Below are 14,411 nucleotides of genomic sequence, written 5' to 3'. Positions count from 1 at the left end.
ATCTGATTCTTATACTCAAGAAGGGCAGCAGGGATAGACTAGGTAATTACGGCCCAGTTAGTCTGACTTTAGTAGGAGGGAAATTATTGGCAAAAATTCTGAGGGGTGTTATTAAGCAACAGTTGGAAAGACGGTGATTAATCAGAGATAGTTAGCACAGATTTGTTGAAGGGGCAGTCCTGTCCGAGTAACTTAGTTGAGTTTTTTCACATGGTGACTAAATATATTGATGATGTTAGTGCAATTGATGTTGTTTACATGGACTTCAGTTAAGTATCTGACAACGTCCCACATGGAAGGCTGGTCTAAAAGGTAAGAGTCCATGGGCTTGCAGGAAAGTTGGCAAACAGAATCCAAAATTGGCTTTCAAATTAGAGGCAAAGGGTGGAGGGTTGTTTTTGTGATTGGAAGCCTGTGACTTGCAGTGTGCTACTGAGAACAGGGCTGGGGTGTTGCTGCTTGATATGTCTGCTGAAGGCTTGAATGCAAATGTCGAAGATATAAGCAGTAAGTTTACAGATGGCACAAAGATTGGTGGTGTTGTCAATAGATGGTTTCAGGCTACAGTCAAATTGAGCAGATGGAATTTAATCCTGGTAGGTGTGAGTATGATACATTTTGGGAGGGCTAACAAGGAAAGGATTTGCACAACGAATGGTAGATTCCTAAAGAGTATTGAGAAACAGTGACCAACACAGGTAGATAGGGTGGTGAAGAAAGCATTTGGGTTGCTTGCCTTCATTAGCTCGTGCATAGAATACAGAAGCAGGAAGTCTAGCTGCAGCTTTTTGAGATTAGATTAGATTACTTACAGTGTGGAAACAGGCCCTTCGGCCCAACAAGTCCACACCGACCCGCCGAAGCGCAACCCACCCATACCCCTAATCTGACACTACAGGCAATTTAGCATGGCCAATTCACCTAACCTAACCAATCTTTGGACTGTGGGAGGAAACCGGAGCACCCGGAGGAAACCCACGCAGACACGGGGAGAACTTGCAAACTCCACACAGTCGCCTGAGGCGGGAATTGAACTCAGGTCTCTGGCGCTGTGAGGCAGTAGTGCTAACCACTGTGCCACCATGCCGCCCACAATTAATTAGACTACAGATGGCATGCTATTCCAATTAGCTTAGTTCTGGTTGCCACATTATCAGAAGAACATAATTGCATTGGACAGGGTGCAGAGGAGATTCATGAGGATGTTATCTCGGGTGGAAAATCTCAATTATGAGGAGAACCTGGGTAGGCCGGGGTGATTTTCCCTGGAGCAGATGAGGCTGAGGGGAGATCTGATGCAGGTATGCAAAATTATAAGAGTCACAGACGGGATAGATGGTGATGGCAGATGTATCAAAGACCAGCAGGCATACGCTCTAAGTGAAGAGGAAATGGTTTAGAGGGGATCTGACGAAACATGTTTTCACTCAGAGGATGGCAGATAGGTGGAACATGTTTCCACCACCATCTCAAGCAGCAAGTACTCTTGCAATATTTAAGAAACATCTGCATAAGCACTTAAAAATACCGGGTCCATGTGCAAGTAAATGGAAGCAGTATATTTTGGTTGACACAGTCATAGTGGACCAAAGGACCAAAAGCTATATTACTCCAATCCTGTATGTGTTAATCAGTTGGCTCTCATCCTTCTTCTTCTTCTTTCTCACTTTCAAGTAGGAGCCTAAAACTGTTCACAATATTCCAGCTGTAGTCCAATTAATGCCTTGAATAGCTTCAGCAAAACGAAACTACAAAACGTTCATATTTATGATGATAGTGCTCCTTTAACAAGGTTATGCTGTCCTTGGCCTTTTTTTTTTCCAGAGAAGTTGTAAAAACTGCAATTCTGAAAAGTCTGGCTTTAACTACTTGAGAATATGTTCAAGTTTTTGAAAAAAGAGCAGCCAGTTCTCCAGCTCAGCTTTTCTCTGATTTCATTTGGTTTTTACAGTCTGGCTGTTCACTGAAAGTAGTCAGGCAGTTTTGAGGCTGCTTGTCCAAGAACAACTACATGGAAGAAGGTATTCCACGCTTAATCTCTCTGCCATCTCTCTCTCTCCTGTAACACCGTGTTTAAATTTACCTTTTTTTTTGCCAAGGGGTGTTTATGGGGAATGTTGCAAATATTTGGAACAGCATTACTAAGTTGGGATAGACTGTTGGGTTTTTGGATAGGTTAAGTTATTCTGTATTCTGCCTGATATAGAAGGTGCTAGCTATGAAGAGAGGTTGAGTAGGTTAGGTTTGTTTTCATTAGAAAAAAGGAGATTGAGGGGGGACCTGATTGAGGTATACAAAATTATGAAGGGTATAGTGTTAAAGGTTTAGATGGAGAGGAATTTGTTAAGCGCGTACATGACAATTTTCTGATTCAGCATGTGGATGTACCTACTAGAGAAGGTGCAAAACTTGAGATAACAAGAATCCAGAGAAAGTATATTCCTGTCAGGGTGAAGGGTAAGACTGGTAGATATAGGGATGCTGGATGACTAAAGAAATTGAGGGTTTGGTTAAGAAAAAGAAGGAAGCATATGACAGGTATAGACAGGATAGATCAAGTGAATCCTGTAAGAATATACTTAAGAGAGAAGTCAGGAGGGCAAAACGAGGACATGAGATAGCTCTGGCAAATAGAATTAAAGAGAATCCAAAGGGTTTTTACAAATATATTAAGGACAAAAGGGTAATTAGGGAAAGAATAGGGCCCCTCAAAGATCAGCAAGGCGGCCTTGTATGGAGCTACAGAAAATGGGGCAGATATTAAATGAATATTTTGCATCAATATTTACTGTGGAAAAATATATGGAAGATATAGACTGTAGGGAAATAGATGGTGACATCTTGCAAAATGTCCAGATTACAGAGGCGGAAGTGTTGGATGTCTTGAAACGGTTAAAGGTGTATAAATCCCCATGATCTGATCAGGTGTACCCGAGAACTCTGTGGGAAGCTAGAGAAGTGATTGCTGGGCCTCTTGCTGAGATATCTGTATCATCGATAGTCACAGGTGAGGTGCCAGAAAAGTGGAGGTTGGCAAACGTGGTGCCACTGTTTAAGAACAGCAGTAAAGACAAGCCAGGGAACTACAGACCAGTGAGCCTGAGCTCGGTGGTGGGCAAGTTGTTGGAGGGAATCCTGAGGGACAGGAGGTACATTTATTTGGAAAGGCAAGGACTGATTAGGGGTAGTCAACATGGCTTTGTGCGTGGGAAATCATGTCTCACGATCTTGATTGAGTTTTTGAAGAAGTAACAAAGAAGATTGATGAGGGCAGAGCAGTAGATGTGATCTATATGGACTTCAGTCAGGCATTTGACAAGGTTCCCCATGGGAGACTGCTTAGCAAGATTAGATCTCATGAAGTACAGGGAGAACTAGCCATTTGGATACAGAACTGGCTCAAAGGTGGAAGAAAGAGGGTGGTGGTGGTGGATTGTTTTTCAGACTGGAGGCCTGTGACCAGTGGAGTGCCACAAGGATTGGTGCTGGGCCATCTACTTTTTGTCATTTACATAAATGATTTGGATGCGAGCATAAGAGGTACAGTTAGTAAGTTTGCAGAAGACACCAAAATTGGAGGTGTAGTGGACAGCGAAGAGGGTTACCTCAGATTACAACAGGATCTGCACCAGATGGGTCAATGGGCTGAGAGGTGGCAGATAGAGTTTAATTCAGATAAATGCGAGGTCCTGCAATTAGGGAAAGCAAATCTTAGCAGGACTTACACACTTAAGGTCCTAGGGAGTGTTGCTGAACAAAGAGACCTTGAAGTGCAGCTTCATAGCTCCTTGAAAGTGGGTTCGCAGGTAGATAGAATAGTGAAGGCGGCGTTTGGTATGCTTTCCTTTATTGGTCAGAGTATTGAGTACAGAAGTTGGGAGGTCATGTTGCGGCTGTTCAGGACATTAGTTAGGCCACTTTGGAATATTGCATGCAATTCTAGTCTCCATCCTATCGGAAAGATGTTGTGAAACGTGAAAGGGTTCAGAAAAGACATACAAGGATGTTGCCAGAGTTGAAGGATCTGAGCTACAGGGAGAGGCTGAACAGGCTGGGGCTGTTTTCCCTGGAGTGTCGGAGGCTGAGGGGTGACCTTATAGAGATTTACAAAATTATGAGGAGCATGGATAGGATAAACAGACAAAGTCTTTTCTCCGGGGTCGAGAAGTCCAGAACTAGAGGGCATAGGTTTAGGATGAGAGGGGAAAGATATAAAAGAGACCTAAGGGGCAACTTTTTCACGCAGAGTGTGGCACATGTATGGAAGTGTGGAGACTTGTACAATTGCAACATTTAAGAGGCATTTGGATGGGTATATGAATAGGAAGGGTGTGAAGGGAAATGGGCCAGGTGCTGGCAGGTAGGACTAGATTGCGTTAGGATATCTGGTCAGCATGGACAGGTTGGACCGAAGGATCTGTTTCCATACTGTACATCTCTATGACTCTGTGTAGACAGGGTGAATAGAGACAAGCTTTTTCCCTGGGTGAAGGATTCAATAACAAGGGGTCACGCATTCAAGGTGAAAAGTGGAAGGTTTAAGGGGGATGCGTGTACTTCACACAGAGGGTGATGGGCGTCTGGAACGCGTTGCCAGAAGAGGTAGCAGAGGCAGGCACGGTAGATTCATTTAAGATGCATTTAAGATGCATCTGGACAGATGGATGAGTATGTGGGGAGCATCGAGATACAGATGCTTAGGAAATGAGCGACAGATTTAGATTAGATTACTTACAGATTAGATTACTTAGTGTGGAAACAGGCCCTTTGGCCCAACAGGTCCCGCCGAAGCGCAACCCACCTAAACCCATTCCCCTACACCAAACACAATGGGCAATTTAGCATGTCCAATCCACCTAACATGCACATTTTTGGACTGTGGGAAGAAACCGGAGCACCCGGAGGAAACCCATGCAGACACGGGGAGAATGTGCAAACTCCACACAGTCAGTTGCCTGAGGTGGGAATCGAACCCAGGTCTCTGGTGCTGTGAGGCAACAGTGCTAACCACCATGCCACCCGTTTAGACAGTGGATTTGAAGCAGCTCAAGGTTGGAGGGCCGAAGGGCCTGTTCCTGGGCTGTAAACTTTCTTTGTTCTCTTTGCTCTTTGTATTTGCACCTAATTGTAGCTCCAGCACTAATATCTGTGCCACACCAATGGCTGCCAGCCTGAAAATGCTGCCCTTAACCCAACTTTGTCTTCCATAAGTTATAGACGGTCCTCTATCCATGCACCAACACCATGAGTGCTTATCTTAAGAATTTGCCTAAACACCTTCTGAAAATCCAAATTTAATACATCCACAGCTTCCACTTTATCTCCCCTGCTTGTTACCTCTTCAAAGAAATCTAATAAATTTGTCAGGCATGATTTCACCTTCATGAAGCATGCTGACTCTGCTTGATCATATATATGTCTAAATGCTCTATTATATATTCTTTGTAAAAGACTCTCGCATTTTCCAATCACAGACATTAAGCTAATTGGCGTATAGTTACCTGTGATTTTGTGTCTGTTTCCCTTTTTTGAATATGGGTATCCCACTGGCAGTTTTCTAAACCTCTGGGTCTTTTCCAGGATCTAAAGATTCTGGGAAAGTATACAATCAGTATATCCAGTTTCTCTGTAGCTGCTTCCTTTAATATCAGAGGATGCATCCCATCAGGTCCAGTCTTTAACTCTGTTATTTTCCATGTACTTTTTCTCTCCTCCATTTGGACATTGAATCTTTAGTAATTTTGGAATGCTACTGTGAACTCTGGTAAAAAGTATTCAACTCCTTTGCAATTTTCTGGCTCACCAGTGTTATTTCCCCAGCTTCATTCTCTAAGGGGCTTATGTTCACTTGGCGGCTCTCTTCCTCTTATCCTATAATGTTCCTAGTTTATTTTTAATTTATCACGCATTTTGCTTCTCGTAGTCATTCAAAGAGCTCTGCCAACTGTACCATGAGATCTTTCCAGGACTTAGGGGAGAAAGTGAGGTCTGCAGATGCTGGAGATCAGAGCTGAAAATGTGTTGCTGGAAAAGTGCAGGAAGAAGCGGAGGGCTTTGAGTGAAGATAAGGTGTTGGGAAACCGGGGAAGCGAAAATCATGGAGGAGGTGGAGGGCGTGGGGAGTGTCCTACTGCCTCCTTGACCATGACCCCACCTCACACCACCAAACCATCATCTCCCAGACCATCCATAACCTCATCACCTCAGGGTCTCCCATCCACCGCCTCCAACCTCATAGCCCCACAACCCCGCACCGCCCGTTTCTACCTCCTGCCAAAAATCCACAAACCTGACTGCCCGGGCCAATCCATTGTCTCAGCCTGCTCCTGCCCCACCGAACTCATCTCTGCATACCTCGACACGGTCCTGTCCCCCTTAGTCCAAGAACTTCCGACCTACGTTCGGGACACCACCCACACCCTCCACCTCCTCCATGATTTTCGCTTCCCCGGTCCCCAACGCCTTATCTTCACCATGGACATCCAGTACACCTCCATCCCCCATCACGAAGGACTCAAAGCCCTCCGCTTCTTCCTTTCCCGCCGTACCAACCAGTACTCTTCCACTGATACCCTCCTTCAACTGAATGAACTGGTCCTCACCTTAAACAACTTCTCTTTCCAATCGTCCCACTTCCTCCAAACCAAAGGAGTTGCCATGGGCACCCACATGGGCCCCAGCTATGCCTGCTTCTTCATAGGATATCTGGAACAGTCCATCTTCCGCAACTACACTGGCACCACCCCCCACCTTTTCCTCCGCTACATCGATGACTGTATCGGCGCTGATCAGTTCATCCATTTTACCAACACCTTCCATCCCGACCTCAAATTCACCTGGGCCGTCTCAGACTCCTCCATCCGCTTCCTAGCCCTCTCCATTTCTATCTCAGGTGACCGAAACAACACGGACATATACTATAAACCGACTGACTCCCACAGCTACCTAGACTACACCTCCTCCCACCCTGCCCCCTGTAAAAACACCATCCCATATTCCCAATTCCTTTGTCTCCGCCGCATCTGCTCCCAGGAGGGCCAGTTCCAATACCGCACAGCCCAGATGGCCTCTTTCTTCAAGGACTGCAGTTGCCCCCCAGACGTGATCGACGATGCCCTCCACCTCATCTCCTCCACTTCCCACTCCTCCGCCCTTGAGCCCCGCCCCTCCAACCGCCACCAGAACAGAACCCCACTGGTTCTCACCTACCACCCCACCAACCTCCATATACAGCTATCATCCGCCGTCATTTCCGCCACCTCCAAACGGACCCCACCACCAGGGATATATTTCCCTCCCCTCCCCTATTAGCGTTCCGAAAAGACCACTCCCTCCATGACTCCCTCGTCAGGTCCACACCCCCCACCAACCCAACCTCCACTCCGGGCACCTTCCCCTGCAACCGCAAGAAATGCAAAACTTGCGCCCACCCCTCTTCCCTTACTTCTCTCCAAGGCCCCAAGGGATCCTTCTATATCCACCACAAATTCACCTGCACCTCCACACACATCATCTATTGCATCCGCTGCACCCGATGTGGCCTCCTCTATATTGGGGAGACAGGCTGCCTACTTGCAGAACGTTTCAGAGAACACCTCTGGGACACCCGGACCAACCAACCCAACCACCATGTGGCTCAGCACTTTAACTCCCCCTCCCACTCCACCAAGGACATGCAGGTACTTGGACTCCTCCATCGCCAGACACGGCAGTTGGAGGAAGAGCGCCTCATCTTCCGTCTAGGAACCCTCCAACCACAAGGGATGAACTCAGATTTCTCCAGTTTCCTCATTTCCCCTCCCCCCACCTTGTCTCAGTCAAATCCCTCGAACTCAGCACCGCCTTCCTAACCTGCAATCTTCTTCCTGACCTCTCCGCCCCCACTCCACTCCGGCCTATCACCCTCACCTTGACCTCCTTCCACTTATCGCATCTCCATAGCCCCTCTCCCAAGTCCCTCCTCCCTACCTTTTATCTTAGCCTGCTGGACACACTTTCCTCATTCCTGAAGAAGGGCTTATGCCCGAAACGTTGAATCTCCTGTTCCTTGGATGCTGCCTGACCTGCTGCGCTTTTCCAGCAACACATTTTCAGCTTTCCAGGACTTACTAAAGATCACTACATCGTCCAAATAGATTGCACAGTTTATTAACCCAGCTACAACTCTGTTCATGAGTCTTTGGAATGTGACGGACATGTTCCTCATTCCAAAAGGCATCACTTCAAAATGATATAGCTCAGCTGGGGTTACAAATGCAGAAATTTCATTTGCTGTCTCTGGTAAAGGTACCTGCCAGTAACCACGTATTAAGTCCATCTTGGCGATGTAACTGGCTTGTCGATACAGTCCTCCATTCTAGGAACTGGCTATGAATCCGATTCTGTAACAGCATTGACCTTCCGATAATCCACGCAGAATAATCCAAACCCATCCAGTTTGGGAACTAAGATGATCGGAAAACTCACTTGCGCTGACTTGGTTTGATGATCTTCTTGTTGAGTTTGGCCTCCACCTCCATCTGGACCTGTCTGGTTTTGAGAAGATTAAGCCAATGGAGGTGTTTTATCGGAGCAGTATTCCCTGCATCTAATTCATGTACAGTACCATCAGTCCTCCCCATCTGATTATTACATATGCCCTTATACTGTATAAACCAATCTTTCAACTCTGTTCCATGCTTACTAATCTATCTCACTCAAGGACTTCTTCATTTCTTAATCTATTTTGAAGCAGCTCAAAATCCATATCATCTGGATTTGATTCTTCACGCTGCAGACAGTATATAACACCTGTTTCTCTAGTTTTTTCTCTCCAGTGTAACACGGTTTCAACACGTTCACGCGACATAACCAATACCTTTTTTCGACCGGGCATCCTTATTAAATAGTTCACCTGACTCAATTTTTTTCTCAATTTGATAGGAACCATCAAACTGGCTTTGAAGGGATCACCTATCATTGATAACAGTACTAACACTAAGAAATCATGAGAGTCTGAGAGTTATTATCTGCCACCTGCTTCATTCTACACTTTCCCCTCTTTAGCTGCTGTTTAGCTAACTCACCTACTCAATTTAATCTCTCCCTCACCTCCGATACATAATCTAATTGTGAGATCTCTCACTTTGCTGCTGTCAATTTTTCTTTTGGGGCTTCTCTAATGGCAAACAATACCAATGGGATACCTTTATCCCAATCATTTGGCTAATCCTGATAGTAAGCTCTTAACATGGTCTTCAAGGTCTGATGCTACCTTTCTAAAGCTCCCTGGGATTCAGGATGATCCACACTGGATTTAAAGTGCTGTATACCTAAGCTATCCATATCCTCCTTGAACAGTCCAGCAGTAAAATTTGACCCTTGGTCCAATTGAATCTCTCTGGGTAGTCCATACCATGTGAAGAAAGCTACAAACACCTTTACTCTCTTTTTTGCTTTGATACTCTGTAACGGAATTGCCTCCGGCAATCTGGTAGACACATCCATTATGGTTAACAAGTACTGGTTCCCCCTTTTAGTTCTCAGGAGGGGACCTACACAATCAATTATAATTCGCATGAAACATTCTTTAACTGTGAGAATTGGTAACAAAGGTGCTGGTTTTTTCACTTCCTGTGGCTTACCTACCATTTGGCATGTATGGCACATATGGAAAAAGTTAACATTCCAGACCAAAATTTGAGCATTCCAGACCTAAAGAAATGTTTTTGTACCTTAGCCTGAGTCTTTCGTAACCCTAGGTGACCTCCTATAGGTAGTTCATGTGCTACCTGTAACGCTTCCCCTCTGTATGCTACTGGTAACACAAACTGGTGCATTTTGGCCCATTTCTACTCTGCACTAACCTGCTGTGGTCTCCATTTCTATCTGAAGATTCTATCTTTCAGATAATAACCCTCCAATATATTCTGTCTTCTTTTGGAGTATGCATCGACATATATATTCTTTATCATCTTGACTTGCTGTTGCAAGTCTCTTAGCCTTTCAGGACTAAACATTTCTGTCTGACCCTCTTGCCTGTTCAAGATTTTCCTGCACCATTACATCAAACAGGGTTTCTGCTAACTGAACCTCAACTCCTTCATCTTTCTCTTTACTTTTCCCTTTGTTCTGTGACTTATAATAGTGGGATCTGGTTACCACATAGTCTGGGAAAATACCGGGATATTTCTGTTTTAACTCCTCGGTTTCTTGGGCTTCTCCACAACATGGGGTGTCCCTCCCACCTTGGACCCTGCCAAATCATTCCCAAGAACAAAATGAATTCCTGGAAGTGACAATGTGTCAATCACTCCCACTGTAACTTCCCCAAGACTTAAGTTAGCACTCCAACCTGATCTTACATAGCTAAATTTCTCTCCATCTATCCCACAAATTACTACACTCTTGGATAACAGATCAGAAAGAGCGCATATTTGCTCATCCCATACAATCAATGACTGGTTAGATCTTGTATCTCTCAAAATTATATCTTCTTTCCCTTCTTCCCTTGATCTTTCTGAGTAATCCTTACCCACAGAGGTGAATTCTTTGTAGAGATCAGGTACTTGACTCCATATCCAAACCCTGCCTAGGCTGTGCACATTGGGTCTCCTTTACTACATTCACGAATGCCACTGACTTAGTTTCTGTTACCACATCTTTTCCCACAGCGCCTTTCTTTAACGACCAGCACTGACAATGCTCTCCTATACTGACAATGAATTTATGGTGGTCAGTTGGGTATGCAGTGATGTGCACTTATATATATTAATACACAGGACATACTCCTTACAAACAGAAAAAAAATACATCTGCAGTATCTGTAGGTGATAGTCATTGTCTGGTTCATTTCTCAGAACAATACCTGACGAATTAGATCTACTTGCCAAACAATCAGTTCTCTCCACTCATTCAATTTAAATGCTGTTTTCCTTTTACTTTGATATTTCTCGTGAATTATTTCAGGAGTGCAAAATGAAAAGCTTCAGTATAATGGTATATATTCAGCAATAACCAAGTTGAACCAAAAACCTATTGCTATCCATTTGAAAGTTACTATTAAATCTGCTACCACCATCTTTTCACACAGCAAATTTACGATCACAACAATTTGTTGTATAATTCTTTTTATCTTCATCTCCGCCTCTGTTTCTTTCATCAATTACCTTTAATCTCTGTCCTCTTGTTGCTGCTCCTCCTACCACTGGGAACAATATCTTCTTATCCCAGAAGGAGAGAACAGTAAGACTAGTGAAAGATACATACATGTCTAATTTGTCTTTGAGACTTCAAAACAGAATTCCAGCAAGACCAGTATTTTCATTACCAAATATAACTACTTTTCTACTGGTAGTACAGTGAACTGGACAATCATTCAAGGTACTGGGAGAATTTGATTACATGGTGTACACTCAGTGGTTAGCACTGCTACCTCAAAGCACCAGGGTCCCAGGTTCAATTCCAGCCTTGGGCGACTCTCTGTGTGGAGTTTGCACAATCTCCCCGTGTCTGCGTTGGTTTCCTCTGAGTGCTCCGGTTTCCTCCCATGATCCAAAGATATGCAGGTCAGGTGAATTGGCCATGCTAAATTGCCTGTAGTTAGTCAGAGGGAAATGCGTCTGGGTGAGTTACTCTTCTGAGGGTCGGTGTGGACTTGTTGAGCCGAGGTGCCTGTTTCCACACTGTAGGGAATCTAATCTAATCTAACCTAATCTATATATATAACTCTAATGACACTAATTAAAATTGTTCTGTTTCACAGTAATGGCATGACTTACATTCAGGAAAAGAAATAAAGCTGAAATTGAAAGCTTTCATGACAAATCACCCCATGGCAGCTTTTTCAGTTGGTTCTTGTAGAAATTGAAATAAAATTTCAGATCTTTTTTGTTTTCATTATAAAAGCAACACTGTTTATGTACTAAAATTTAATATTATTAAGACAGAAGTACAGACTTTCGTCAGTGGAGATAAAGTGGGAAGAACTGCAATCTCCAGTACGTTACCACCTATTAAAAGCTCCAACACAGAAGACAGATGTTTGCAGAGGAACAAACCTGTCTACTGCTTTCTTCTCTGCATTACTGAAGAGTATCATTGAAATTTAATTTAATTCTCAGCACCTGGATCAGCACTGCACTTGGACATCACATATGAGCTGCAGAAGTTCATTCATCCCCTTGAAGGAAATTCTCAATTCAATTAAATAATGGCTAATTTATGTCTCAAATTATTGCCCTACTTTGGTGCATATTCAGTAATAGTCTCATAATACATTATTTATACAGCATTAATCTTAGAAACGCTCTAAATATGACTCCACATTGAACCAGAATTTGTTGGAACGTGTAGTGCGTGGTAGTGGTTAAGAAGAACACCATTCCTCCTGAACTCCACGGAAATTTGACTGTGATAATTTTCACTTTCACTAAGCCCAATCTCAGTCTCCAGAAGGAACTCAGTTTCTTACAGAAATAACCTTTCAGACTCACATGGTTAACCGCATCCACATTTATGTCAGCTTTAATCAGCAGCTCAGCCACCTTCACCCAACCGTGACATGCTGCATAATGCAGAGCAGTCATATTCTTCTGCAGGAAGAAACACAAAATGGGTTTAAAATCTTCAAAAGGAAAGTTTATAATCATGTTTAATATTCAAGATAGCAATGCCACAGATTGGACAGATGAATCTTGCAAAGAATGGACGTAACATCTAGTGCTTTCAACATTTGCAAAAGATGACAATGCTGGTCACTTACAAATGCTACTCAAAAGAAAACATAATTGATACTGATTGCACAGGTCAAACAACTTTGTTTTATGAATGCATCAACCAAAGCAAATTTAAACAGTGGAAAGGATGGCATAAAAAGCTAATTAACTGTTGAATCACTATCTGCTACCCACAGAGCGCCATTTCACGTACTCAATTAATTGCAGATATAATGATCCTTTGCAAGGAGGGTGAATTATTTTTAGTGTAAAAAGTGAGGTCTGCAGATGCTGGAGATCAGAGCTGAAAATGTGTTGCTGGTTAAAGCTCAGCAGGTTAGGCAGCATCCAAGGAACAGGAAATTCGACCTTTCGGGCCAGAGCCCTTCATCAGGGCTCTGGCCCGAAACGTCAAATTTCCTGTTCCTTGGATGCTGCCTAACCTGCTGTGCTTTAACCAGCAACACATTTTCAGCTCTGAATTATTTTTAGAGCAGCCATGCAGTCATTTCTGAAGTAACTTCAAACAGGCCTTGTTGGCACTCTTGCAATACCTTCATTTTGGAAACCCATGGATAACCTTGGTGGTGTTCAGCTAGGATCCCTACAAGGTCTGTGGGAAGCTAGGGAAGTGATGGCTGAATCTCTTGCTGAGATATTTGTATTGATAGCCACAGATGGGGCGCCAGAAGACAGGAGGTTGGCTAAACCAGTCTTAGTGGTGCCACTATATAAGAAAGGGAAAGGCTAATGAACTATAGATCAGTGAGCCTGATATCAGTAGTGGGCAAGTTGTTGAAGGGAATCATGAGGGACAGGATTTAGATTAGATTAAATTAGATTACTTAGTGTGGAAATAGGCCCTTCAGCCCAACAAGTCCACACCGACTCTCCGAAGAACAACCCTCCCAGACCCATTCCCCTATATTTACCCCTTCACCTAACACAACGGGCAATTTAGCATGGCCAATTCACCTAAGCTGCACATTTTTGGACTGTGGGAGGAAACCGGAGGAAACCCACGCAGACACGGGGAGAATGTGCAAACTCCACACAGACAGTTGCCTGAGTCTCTGGCACTGTGAGGCAGCAGTGCTAACCACTGTGCCACCGTGCCGCCCAGATTTACATGTGTTCGGAAAAAAAAGGAATGATTAGGGGTAGTCAACATGTCTTTGTGCATGGGAAATCATGTCTCACTAACAACAGAGTTCTTCGAAGAAGTAACAAAGAGGATTGATGAAGGCAGAGTGATGGACGTGATCTATATGGACTTCAGGAAGGCATTCAACAAGGTTCTACAATTTAGACTGGTTAGCAAGGTAAGAGCACACAGAATACAGGGAGAACTAGCCATTTGAAGGCAAAACTGGCTTGAAGGTAGGAGATGGGGATGGTGGTGGAGGGTTGTTTTTTAGGGTGCAGACCTGTGGTTAATGGTGTGCCACAAAGATCGGTGCTGAGTCCACTGCTTTTTGCCATTTATATAAATTATTTGAATGTGAACACAGGATGTATGATTAGCACATTCGCAGATGATATCTAAATTGGAGGTGTTGTGGACAGGGAAGAAGGTTACCTCAGAATACAACAGGATACAAATGGACCAACAGGCCAAGGATGGCAGATGGAGTTTAATTTAGATAAATGTGAGGTGCTGTATTTTGGAAAGACAAATCAGGGCAGAACTTAGACACTTAAGAGTAAGTCCTGGGG

The 14,411-nt window shown here is 43.9% G+C and overlaps 1 protein-coding gene across 2 annotated transcripts in view; it reads right to left on the bottom strand.

The window, feature by feature from the left end:
* Nucleotides 1-14,411, bottom strand: part of ankdd1a (ankyrin repeat and death domain containing 1A) — a 273,678-nt gene that overhangs the window by 141,839 nt on the left and 117,428 nt on the right. For both annotated transcript variants that reach the window (XM_060853051.1, XM_060853052.1), the window contains exon 9: nucleotides 12,474-12,572. In XM_060853051.1, the coding sequence (XP_060709034.1) occupies nucleotides 12,474-12,572 (99 nt within the window). The remainder of the gene's footprint in view (nucleotides 1-12,473; nucleotides 12,573-14,411) is intronic.

This window comes from Hemiscyllium ocellatum, chromosome 39 (genome assembly GCF_020745735.1).
Source record: "Hemiscyllium ocellatum isolate sHemOce1 chromosome 39, sHemOce1.pat.X.cur, whole genome shotgun sequence".
In the NCBI taxonomy this organism is placed as follows: Eukaryota; Metazoa; Chordata; class Chondrichthyes; order Orectolobiformes; family Hemiscylliidae; genus Hemiscyllium; species Hemiscyllium ocellatum.
This window is presented reverse-complemented; position numbering and strand designations above follow the sequence as displayed.